At 41.3% G+C, this 12,632-nt stretch overlaps 1 protein-coding gene across 2 annotated transcripts in view; it reads left to right on the forward strand.

The window, feature by feature from the left end:
- Positions 1-10,764, forward strand: part of LOC137375554 (transcription factor SOX-30-like) — a 63,693-nt gene extending 52,929 nt beyond the window's left edge. For both annotated transcript variants that reach the window (XM_068042900.1, XM_068042899.1), the window contains exon 5: positions 9,287-10,764. In XM_068042900.1, coding sequence (XP_067899001.1) covers positions 9,287-9,662 — 376 coding nt within the window. In that variant the 3' untranslated portion in view covers positions 9,663-10,764. The remainder of the gene's footprint in view (positions 1-9,286) is intronic.
- The last annotated feature ends 1,868 nt before the right edge of the window (positions 10,765-12,632 follow it).

The following is a 12,632-nucleotide window of genomic DNA, read 5'->3' on the forward strand; positions in this document are numbered from 1 at the left end:
CCCCGTTGGCTAATTCTTCTCCTACGACTCTAATGGCAATAACCTTGGTAAAGTCTTCCTTCCATTATTTCACTCTGTTCGACCAGTATGAACATCACATTTCTTGTATACTAGGTCAGTCAGATTATCTGCTCTCAAGATTGCAATAAAGCCTGTGATGCCAATGGTATCACCCATCATCATCAAGATGTGTGCTTCTGAACTTAGTCATGTCTATGTCATCTCTCCAATAAGAAAAGAAAGAACTTGCAATAATATCGTGCCTTTTATAACCTCAAGGTGTCTTAAAGGGCTTTATAGCCAATAAAGTACCTTTTCTTGAAGTTTATTTACTGTTGTAATATGGGGAAATGTGGCAGCCCATATGCACACAGCAAGCTCCCACAATGAAATAATGACCAGATAATTACCTCTAGTGATATCAGTTGAGGGATAAAGGTTGGCCAGGACACCAGGAGAACTTCCCAGCTTTTCTTCAAATAGTGCTATGGCATCTTTTACAACCATCTGAGAGGGCAGATGAGACTTCAGTTTAACATCTCATTCAGAAGATGGCACCACCGACAGTGCAGCATTCCATCAGTACTGCACTGGGTTGTCAGCCTAGATTATGTGCTCAAGCCTCTGAACTGAGATTTCCACCCATAACTCAGAGGTGAGAGTGTTACTACTGAGTCAAACCTGACAACTAATGTCTCTTACTCAGTCCATCTTTCATTCTTTGGAAATTTGTTCATGTTCACGCAGTCTCTAACAAAGATAAATCATGCTGCCCTTCCAACTATCACCCAGTCGGGGTGGTTTATAACTTCTCTCCAAAGCAGGCCATGCCGCTTGCCAAAGGCAGCATGAGCAGTCTGAATCATTTTCAGGTTTTGGGGCTATTAGCATCATTCGGGCAGGCTTGCAAGTGAGTTCTACTGGCTAGCTCACTACAGGTGGGTGGGGGTTGAAAATTTGGCAGCTCCATGAGAGAGCCACACCAGAAGTCTCCACTGAAAGGGACGTGGTAGGAGGGGTTGGGGGGATGGGGAAGAGTGCACCAAGCAACCAGTAACAGGCTACAATATTTTGTGGGGCCAGGAAGAGCATTCCTGCCTCAAAAAATGCTTCAGGACATTTTTGAAGTAGGCTCCAGGTGCCACATTTAGGACCTCTGGTTAAGTCGTTCATCATCTGGTACAAATGCACAGATGGCATGTGACACATGAAAATTGCAAATATGTTCCTACAACCTGTGTAAAACCCCAACTTGCATATGTAAGTAGCCTCCCGCTTGTTTTGGGTGGCATACCGTGCAGCCATTTACAGGCCCACCTGAAAATGTAATTAGCTGGGCATTGGGTATCTAAGGAACATCCAAGATTCCCCTCCCCCTGAATTCTCATTGCCGGCTACCTGTTCTCAGGCAACAAACAGGCAGTTAGCAGTCGAGAATTGCCCCTAGTGGCTCTTAGATTGATCTCCAAAGTTTTAAAAGCTGTTAACTAAAGTTATCCATCACCATAGAAGTTCTGGCCTAATTGATGAAAGTTTTCAGCATGACCATACTGCTGGTTGATAAACTCCAGAAAGTTTTTTATGGAAGGATAATGCTGGAGCTTATATTTACTCAGTTTCACATTTATTGTGCAGAATAAAAGGATTGCAAACATTTGGCTCCTCACTCAAACCCTTCAGCAATCTCAGTGAGTGTCTGCTTATCAGTGCTCAAATAAGACTCCGATTAACATCTTTCACCTGCATATAATCAAACCATTGATACACAATTAACAGATTAACAGATTCCATTTCTTTTACAATACAACTTGGACTAACATGCTCAAACAACATTTCAATCTAAATTTCATATTATGCACAAAGTATTAACATTCTCAAAGAACATTTCAAAATAAATTCCATATTGGGTACAAAGTATGACATTGTGAGATGCACCTCCTCAAGCACCCCTAAAACTTACTTTGTACTAGCATTTCTTTATTTCTTTTTGTGAAACAATTGGGTAGCTGATGACTTGCATCTACCCTTTTAAGTTTGGAGATTTCCTTTCTGTCCAGCATTTGTTTCAATCCAGCAAGGTCTATACGTAGGCTTTTCTCACTCACACTTTTTGTAGAGTGTACATTGTCCCACAAAGAACGATTATCCACATATCATTCAATGGGTATTCTACCTTCAGTATGTACCTTACTCAGAATTTTACCCAAAATATTTGACAAATAAAACCCCATATCCACTGCCTCCTCAAAACTTTGTGTTTTTGTAGCTAAAGTGCTTTTAATGAGCTGTTTTATTTTCTTAGCCTCTCAAGCTAAAGGACATTTCCCATTGTCACCCATCAGAAATATTATGAAGCCAGCTGCACTCAAATACCCATCAGCAAGATTAGCATGTGAAGCATCAATAAAAATTATTAGCTTCATGTTCTTTGGGTCACCTAAGGATGGGAACTTCAGTACACAGTTCTCCATATTTAGTTTTCTCAACCTTTTATTTGTCCTTAAAACAATCTCAACTTTTGGATGTTTCATCATCATGCTTAACTCCAGCACATCAAAACTAACATCAGGCCTAGTCTGAGAGCACAACCAGTTTAAATTAACCAACCAAGCTTCGTAATTGCTCAGTCTTTGCTTTAGATAGATCATCATCTTTCTGCAATGACCTGACATGATTAACCGGGATGGGAGTAACACTCTCTAAATAGAATTGTTGATTTAAAGTTATTCCAGATTTAGTCTGTCTAATATCTAAACCAATATATTTAAAGGTCCCACAAGCCTGACTCCGAATCTTAAATTCTGCCCTAATCTTATTAATAACATATTTCTCAAAATCCGCAGTACCACCCCATAAGAAATCATCAATGTGCATCATGAAGATATCTGAAAGTTTCCCTTTATGATACCAATAAAACATTGCAGGATCTGCTTTTAGTTGAACACAATCAATTTTCAACAAAACAGAGCTCACGAAGAAATACCACATTCTGGAAGCATTATTAAGTCTATAGGCGCATTTGTTCAGTTTCCATAATTTTCTTTCTGCATCTGCTGCCTCTTTAGGTGGTTTCAGACATGCTTCTCTCTGAAAAGTATCACTTTGCAGAAATGCGACTTTTATGTCAATGGATATACACTCCCATGAATATGTGGCCAAAAGAGCCAAAAGATTTTCAAGTTTACTTTTCCAGCTGTAGGAGAGTCCACTCTAACATCGGTATCACCCAGTCGCTCTTCAAAACCCCTCGCAACTAACCTTGCTTTAGCCTTCTAAGTCGAATTAGGAAGGACTTTTTCAGTACAAATCCATCTATGTGACAAGGCTCGCTGTCCCCTATCTGGTACCTCAGAATAAACTCCAAACTCTCTCCAACTCTCTTATTCCTTATGTTTTGCTTCTCTTATTAGTTTATCCTCAAGTTTATTGGCAGCCATTAAAACTTCACGGTCATGAGAACATCTGCTTCTAGTTCTATTCCGTGACTGCTCTCTGGCCTTTATTTCATTGTGGAATCTGTTCAAACTACGGCCTCTATTAGTACTTTGATGTCGTTCGGAATTACTGCTAGAAGATCTTCCTTGCGCTTTATCGGAGGCTCTTTCTCCAGTACGTGATTGCTTCCTTACGTAAGAATCACTTCCAGACTTGCACTGCGCTTTCTTACCCTGCACTCTTTCACCTCATTCTGCCAGTCCATGGACCTTGTTTCTTGGCCATCATCTTGAACATTTAACCAATATTTAAACTTGCCTGTAGGGTTTTCTTTACATGGCACAATTGTTGCATCCTTCCATTTATTGAACCCCTCTGGAATATATGTCACCTGAGTACCTACTCGGGGCAATTGCTCTTTGGATACGACAGCTGTTTCCTGAGCATTATGATCGCCTACATTCCGATCTAATTCTTGATCTACTGTATTCTGTGCATAAGGACCTTCATACAAAACACATGAGTATTTGAGGTACAAAGTGCCTCTTTTCCCTCTATCAGCTGGTCAGATTCTGAGATTTTGTAATCAACCCTGATTAAACGTGAGGAATGAACCGTAAAAGTTTGATTTCCATGCTTGATAATTACTGTCTTACCATCCAGACTGATTACCTTACCAGGGCCCTTCCATTCCCTATTGCCCTCTCTTTTATAATACACCAGGTCTCCTGAACTAAATTGCACCTCAGATGGCCTTATACGATGCCTCAGAGCTCTGTGAATTGCCTCAGAGCTCTGTGAATTTTCTCAGAGACCTCAGCCTTGATGAAAGCCAATCTCCCTGCATGTAAAGCATTCAAATATGTAGAAAAGTGAAACTAATTGTAGTACCTTCTAGAGCAAGAGGACTGGCGCACAGTACAGAAGGCAATTTGGGATTCCGCCCATAGACCAATTGATAGGGACCATCCGAAGTGAATTCTTCGCATGAACCGCCCGTGCCAGGGCAGTTGTCAACTTGCAGTTCGGCTGGTCAGCTAAGATTTTATGTAACATTTCATCAACCAGTGCGTGATTCCTTTCACAGAGCCCATTGCTGAAAGGACTTTCAGCTGCAGTATTCATAACTATTTTGTTCATGTTTTCACACATGTCTCTGAACTCGTCATTGTCAAATACCACTCCATTATCAGTCAGAAACTTAGATGGTGCCCCAAGACCAGTCCCTTTCCATTTCTCCATAATTTTGTCTATAATCACCCTTTTGTCCTTACTAATTATTATTGTAGAAAGAATAAATCTAGTTGCTAGGTCTATAAAATGTAGAATGAAAATATACTTGTCTTTGTCCCATAGCTTTACATCCATGGCAACTACCTCATTAAAGTCACATGCTGATAATAGGACATGATGGTGCCCTCCAATACATTTTACAGATTTCAAACTTTTCACTAATCTCTACTATTATCCTCGTACACTCTTCATCAATCACACCTGCATCTTTTTGCAGGGTTTTTAATCTCTGACAAGGAGGGTGAGCAAATTGTGTAACTTGAAGTCAATTTGCCTTTAATTTCTCTGATTCTTAACACCTGATACCATCAATACTTCTCTAACACTCTGACTAGAAACATCAGGTTTTGTTAAGGGGATACAAGAATGCCCTGACTGGATAAACTGCAGACTCATTGACTTCCCAAAAACAATCGCCTTATCATGCTCAATATCAAGTTTTATTTGTGCCTTTTTCATGGAAGGCATACTCAACAATAAAAGTATCTCACTAGCGACTATATCGGTACTGATATAAAGTGGCTTACCCCAGCTATTTTACATGGAATTACTACTCTCTCAGTGACTTCAATGTGTTGTCGTCATCAAACATGGGCGGCACAGTGGCGCAGTGGTTAGGACTGCAGCCTCACAGCTCCAGCGACCCGGGTTCAATTCTGGGTACTGCCTGTGTGGAGTTTGCAAGTTCTCCCTGTGTCTGCGTGGGTTTTCTCTGGGTGCTCCGGTTTCCTCCCACAAGCCAAAAAAAGACTTGCAGGTTGGTAGGTAAATTGGTCATTATAAATTGCCACTAGTATAGATAGGTAGGTGGTAGGGAAATATAGGGACAGGTGGGGATGTTTGGTAGGAATATGGGATTAGTGTAGGATTAGTATAAATGGGTGGTTGATGGTTGGCACAGACTCAGTGGGGCCGAAGGGCCTGTTTCAGTGCTGTATCACTAAACAAACCTAAAGCTGGTAGTACTTTTATACTCCTTAATCTTGTGTCGATCCTCACTACTGAGTGAATCCAGCTAACACTGTAACTAATCAGTTCCACATACTGTTGATGTCCTAGCACTATCGAATACAGCACAGTTGAACAAATCTGCAACTAACACATTCATCACAGGACTAAAACTTCTTGTGACTAGTACAATTTGTTCAGATTCATCAGTATCTTCCTCTTTTGCCTCAGAATTCTCTGTGTCATGTTTTATTTCGAGGACTCTGCCCCCTCTGTTTAGGGCAGTTCATTGCATAATCATATTTTGAGTCACAACTGAAGCACCTCTTAACTGTTCCTTGGGCATTCCTGGGATTCATTTGCCTATGATTGCTGTTCCAATTCTGTCTTCCACTGTAATAGTCAGACCTGCTAAAGTTGCTTTCATCCCCATTCCTCCTATCTTTAACTATTCCCATGTACTTATGCCTGCTTCCACTATCTGGACTATTTCAAAATCTAGTAAACATTGAGTCCTCCATTCTTTGTGTCACCGTAGAATACCCTATCTGTTCTACCAAGGCTGCAGGAAATAACTTTCCCCAGGAATTTCTTTAAGGCAGCAGACATTTGATCCAACAGGGAGTCTTTATCCAAGAACCAAAGCCCAGTTAGAACCAGGAGCCTGTGCATATGCAACACCCTGGCACAATCTAGCAATTTAAAATCTAGTACTGAACCAGGGATTTCCAAATTGAATTTCCTCAATCTTCTATACAGTCTGTTAAAGTCCATGATATATTCCTCCATTGAATAACCATCTGTTTCCAAAATCTATCAAAGTCTGACCATGCCTCATACGCATTCAGTAGGTCATCGTTCTTGCAAATTTCATCCAAGAATTCTAACAGAAGATCCCACCCTTCATCAATATCCAACTGACGAGCATCCAGTTCACAAAACACTTTACTTCTGATTTTACTTTTGGTAGGAAGTGACAATGCCAAGGCCATACCTTGTTTCCTCTTTGGTAGAGATGTAACCCCTGTCCACATATCCACTTCATTCTTCCACTGGTCATGTGATTCAGACTCGGAGAACATTGGAGGGTAATCATAACCTGACAGTTTACACTTGCGTTCAGCCATATTTTCCACAATAGTCCTTGAGATTTTAGTTCTGTATCCAAAACAAATGTGCTAGTTTCCAACTTTCAGCTTTAGGCAATCATCCTTTGCTACCATGTTAACCTCCAGAAAGCTTTTCATGGGAGGATAATGCTGGAGCCTATATTTACTCAGTTTCACATTTAACATGCGGAGTAAAAGGATTACAAATATGTAGCTCCTCACTCAAACCCTTCACCAGTCTCATTGAGTGTCTGCTTATAAGTGCTCAACTAAGACCCCAATTAACGCCCTTCACCGGCATATAATCAAACCATTGATGTACAATTAACAGATTAACACTGGTGATCTTGTTGCTTTTTTGCTACTTTGGCACTCTGCTTTTGAGCATTTTGGTGAGTTAGCCGTCATTACCATGGGTATCTGCAAAGCCTTTGATGGAGCTTGGCAGTATGAATTCCTAAACAAGCTGCTATGATGTTGTATCCTATCAAAGTTACCTACATGGCTATCTGCAGTTTCTCAGTCTGCACTTAGGATACTCATCTTTTGATTCTTTTTCCATTAACTTAGGGGTTCTCCAGATCTCTGTCCATTCCTACACTTTATTTATAATTGCTCCAATCATCATTAAGCCCTGTTCATTCTTTAGCTGATGATTCCACTGTACATTCAAGAACTTTCTTCAAACCCACACACCCTCAGTAAACACAACTCCCAATCATCTCACACTGCAATGATTGAATGGTGGGAATTTAAACTCCCCTGCCACCACCCCCTCCCCCACAACAGCTAGGAGAGTGTCCAACAGGGTTTAGTCAGCAAATTTATGAAACCTGACCTCAACCTGCTGTGAATGTGCATGCTTCTAACCGTGGTGGATATTGTGGCATCCAAGTAACCTACTCTGGAGAGGCAGGCCAATAATTATAATATTAAAATAAGATTCCATCCCTAATATTTTGGCAGCCATTTCAATTTAATGGCTAGGGTCTGGTTTTAAAGGTGGGAATCTGCCAGCTAAAGGGAGCTGCTGGATTCAGCAGTTATGTGCTTTTTAGGGCACTGCTGGTGGGCCTGGAGGGGCAGGTGTGCTCCCCACAGTCCTCAAGCAAATCTTTAACCACAATCGGCTGAGCACCCCCCCCCCCACCCCAACCCCTGCCTGATCTGCAATTACCTGTCCGACACCTGCTCACCAACCCGGTTCTCCCCGCCATGATTATTAGTCAAAACTCCACCCACCCCTGCTCCACAACCCCAATGTTCCCCAGTAACCCCTCCATTTTTATTGCTGGTCTGAACCAACTGCCACCCCCACCACTCCTCCTGCCGCTACTGTCCCCCCACATCAATCTGCAATATTTCCTGGTCCCACTCCCTTCCAATTGCCATAAATAGTAACACTTGAAGATGATTACAAACTAAAAGATAAAGCTCTGTGGGACAGGAAGAAACTGTTGTAGTTTTTTTTATTGCCTGGGCATTAAGCATCTCCTGCGGAGAAAACAGAAAGGAAAATCTGGTGAGGAGATTTGCACATCCTAAACAGAATCCACTTGCTTTTCCTTCCACTAATTTCAACGAAAGGAAAATCTGATCAGCTCTGTTACTGGTGGGATCCTCCTCACTAGATCTTTCTTTCTGCACTTCACCCAGACAATGTTTAATGTTAGGTGGTAAAGACATAAATCTCCCAATCATTCCATAACCCTTCAATTTGGCCATGAAAATCTTATTACTTACAATTTTCAAATTCATGGGTAGATTTATGTCTTTACCACCTAACAGAGAGATCCATTTTACACTGAGGAGCCAGGGTATCTCCAGCAGGATCTGATGCAAATTTTCTCCAGAGTGGTTCCACCTGCTCTACGCTTGTTCGTGCCAATTTCATGATTTCCGGCCGGCTGATATGTTTAATTGTTATACAAATTGAGGGGATTATGTCATACAATGTTATTTCTGTTATTTACTCCCTCGCAACTTTTGACACCTGTATATTCCTACATCCAGCATTTTAAAATGAACAAGCTTGAGCCCAGCCCGGGGGCCTACTGGCCACTTACACTGTGCCAGGTCTGCTGCAGCCAATTGCCAACCCTGCTCCAAGAGTAACACCTGGCGGAGGCTGGGAATTGCACCAAAATGATTTAATAACCATGGGTTATAAAACTAGACTGGGTTGGGGAACATTATTACAATGTGTGCAAATTCCACCTGCACTTCAGCCAGCATAACAGCCAAACAGAAGATCTAGGTAATATCTTTAGAAGAGAGTTGAAAATTGGAGCAGTGGGGTGGTTGAAGGAAACAACTTTAGGAATATGTTTTAACATAGTAATGATGCTGCTAAGCTTTCCTGTTGTGGCATATAATGTCCTCCAAACTGTTTGTTACATTGCTCCTTTGTAACATGCTCTATGCTCCTATCTGTTGTCTGATATTCAGTGCCATAAATTATCAGCAAACATTGCACTGATTATATCTGTTCTCCCATGCAGTACTTGTCCTTACAGCAGACCACCCTATGGCTATGGCGATTTCGCAAACAGCATGTCTGAATGCCTGGGCTACTATGAGGACCGATACCAGAAGCACGAGGCTATGTTCTCAGCGCTGAATAGAGATTACCCTTTTAGGGAGTACCCTGATGACTGTCAACGCAACACAGACTCCCGGAGCAATAGCAGCATTGAGGAAGGACCCCACTCTAACAGCCTGGGAGGAGAAGAGTACCTGAACTCTGTGCCACAGTTGGATGTTGGAGCACTGGAAAATGTCTTCACAACCCCAATGTCTGCTCCATCACAGCCACAAAGAGTAGAGATGGTCCACAGTGATGATGAACAAGAAGGCAAAGTATTAAAAAGCCTGTAGCTAAAAAAAATTATTCAATTTGTTTTAAACATACCATCATAAAAAGTATCTCTGTGGAATGATGATTCTTTTATTTATAATAAACCAAACTGAGAATTCAGTTTTGTATCCACATGGGAGCACTTGATGTTTATAACATCCATGCATGAAAATATCGAGCAGTAAAAATAGAATTTTAACCTTTGCACACAAAAAATACAAAAAAGAAAATTTTGTTGGTGTTACAGATTGTTATTGATACATTTTAAAATGCCTCCAGTGACCTTTACTTTTGATTCAAAATTCAGTTGAAACACACCTAACTACCAGTTAGTGCTCGTGATTCTGGTTATTGCAAGTCGACTTCTGTAAGTGTTGTTCATATTGTTATAGTTTCTTTTTGAGTAATATTTTAATAAACTAACATTAAACTTACATTTTTTAAAATAATTGTTTTTTTTAAATTGCTCCCTTGTATGATAAAGTTGTAGTTCATTATGGCTTATTTTAAAAATCTGTTAACACAAATCCACTAGTGCCCAGAGGCCTGAGGTGGGCAAAATGCCAGGGCTACTGTCACGCCACCGCGTGGAGTGACTGTCAATGGTTTGACGTACATGATTCCCTTGCATGGTCATTCGCCAACCGTAGGCAGCCCTGTCAGAAGTAGGCACCAAGTGCGGGGGAAAGGGAAGACTGATGCAGATTCCTCCCTGACTCCTCTTCCGCACCTCCCAGCAACAAGTTAGAGAGCAGCACTGGCACAGAGACCCGGCAGCGGGTTTCGTGCCAACTTCCTCAGCTAGGGACTGGTTGGAGGCACGGGTCAAAAGAGAGGGAGCAAAACTCCCAAAAGTAGCTAATTTTAATTTATGTATTTATTTAATCCCAGCAGTTTTTACTTTTGTAAAATGATTTATTATAAGCCATCAAGGACTGTTCAGCATTCAAATCGCTGTATTCGTGATCACAGGGAGCTTTCCTAATTCAGCATAATGCATGGAAGTTAACAGTATCATAAACTCTGTGGCATAGACCAATTAGTTTAATTGAATCTTTTTAAAATAGTAGTAGCAGTTCAGAACATTCCAGTGTTGATGGACGATGAAGGGACGAGAATCAATTTGCCATCCCTAACTTGTAATATTATCACAAATTCATATATATTGTTATAATAAATATTTCTATTTATTGCAGTCCATCTCTGGCGTGTTTTTATTGCTTGAATAAAAATGCTTTGAGACTCTGAGCAATTGCCCAAAGTTCTGTCGTGGGTTTTCCACGCTGAAACATTAACCTGCTATTTTCTCTTTCCAGGTGCTGACTGACCTGCTATGCATTTCCAACATTTTCTGATTTTATTTCATACTTTCAACCTTTGCAGTTTTCTCTTTTTATCCCAGTGTTTGTTATTGTTTCACTACTACTTTTAATCAGACAACTTTAAAAAAAAATTTTCAACAACTGACACTTGTGTCTGTGAATTTTTCATATTTTCACCATGTTAAAGGGTCTTGAAAAATCCATTTACCAGACTGTAAATACAGGAACGTTAACATTAAGCTTGATGATTTTATATTGTTGGGGCACATATCTCACTACCTTGTGTGGAGCTCGGCCCAATCTGACACCATGAAGTTTTTTCCCGTACCACTATTTATAGAATGTATATCGTGGGCCAGCATCCTTCATTCAATGAACCTTCAAGAAACCAATATTAGGCAAAGCTCAACACTATTCCATTGTATACAATCAGCGCATACTTCTGGACCAACAAGCCAATAGTCTAATTGTTAAATAAAAGCTCAGGGTAGCAATAAGCCACGCATCAGTTTGAGTCCTGGTCTTCGCTGAGTCAGGTGGAACTGCATTTGGGGGCGCTACAATTGCCCTTGGCCCCCTGACTAGTGGGTAGAAAAATTGGCTGGGGTTCCTGCTCCTGATCTCTGTCCAATAACTTCTGCTGGAACGTGCTCCTGTCTGAAACTTGGGTGAAGCCAGGAGTTGGCACACTTGTGTTGTTTTTTGTGGTTGAATAGTTTGCTGACAGTTGCCGTCAAAGATAAATAGCCACTTGGGTGAGGTACTGAAGGGGCACAGAACTTTGGCCCAAGAAAGGAAAAGAGAAATGATGACCTGCTTTAACTCTTAACCACCACCAACAGAAAATGAATAACCAGACATCGACCTCTCGTGTTGACCGAATAGATAATGATGTTTGCGTTACTAGAGACTTTTAACCTTTGTTTTTTGAACTCTTTAACTTTACTGATTACAACATCCTGATGCAAACAGCAGAGTATTGTGCGGATTGTTGGGGGAGCTGGTGGTGACCATCATTGAGGTAATGTGAATGAAGGTGTTAATTAATAGATCTATGAAAGATGATGGACACACAGAAAACAATCCATTTAGGTGGGGTGTCTTCTCTTGGTGCACCTTTTCTGATGGCTATGAAGGTCAATCCTTGAGAGTCAGGTTCTGCCACAGGTACTGCACGTAAAGCTGCCAAGTGACATTGTGCATTGTTGGTTTTGACATTGGCGCCTGTTGCCAAGCTACTGTAGCAACTGGTCATCGCGTTAGTGTACACCAGTCCACAGGATGTGTTGCCATTTCTATCTTTCACCAGCTAGCGACTCCCAGACGCGATAGTCGACATTTACGGCCTTCATGTCATGCACGGAAGCACCTTGAAGCAGTGCTTTGGGTGCCCCACTGGTCGTCTGGCCCAGCTACCTCACCATAATCAGAGAATATCAACACAATAGTGAATAGCAGCTTACCAGTGCACATACCTGTGTGGAAACTGGTGATGACAGTGGGCAGGCTGAACTGCATGTCTTGCACGATTGAATACCTTGCAAGCTCTTGTCTAGACTCACAGATGCAGTGTAGGCAATTGGGTGAAGAAGATTGATGCCCAGTAACCATGGACCCCATCAATAGAGCACAACCTTCAAGAAAGGAAAACGCTGAGAAAATGAATGA

This window comes from Heterodontus francisci, chromosome 12, assembly GCF_036365525.1.
Source record: "Heterodontus francisci isolate sHetFra1 chromosome 12, sHetFra1.hap1, whole genome shotgun sequence".
In the NCBI taxonomy this organism is placed as follows: Eukaryota; Metazoa; Chordata; class Chondrichthyes; order Heterodontiformes; family Heterodontidae; genus Heterodontus; species Heterodontus francisci.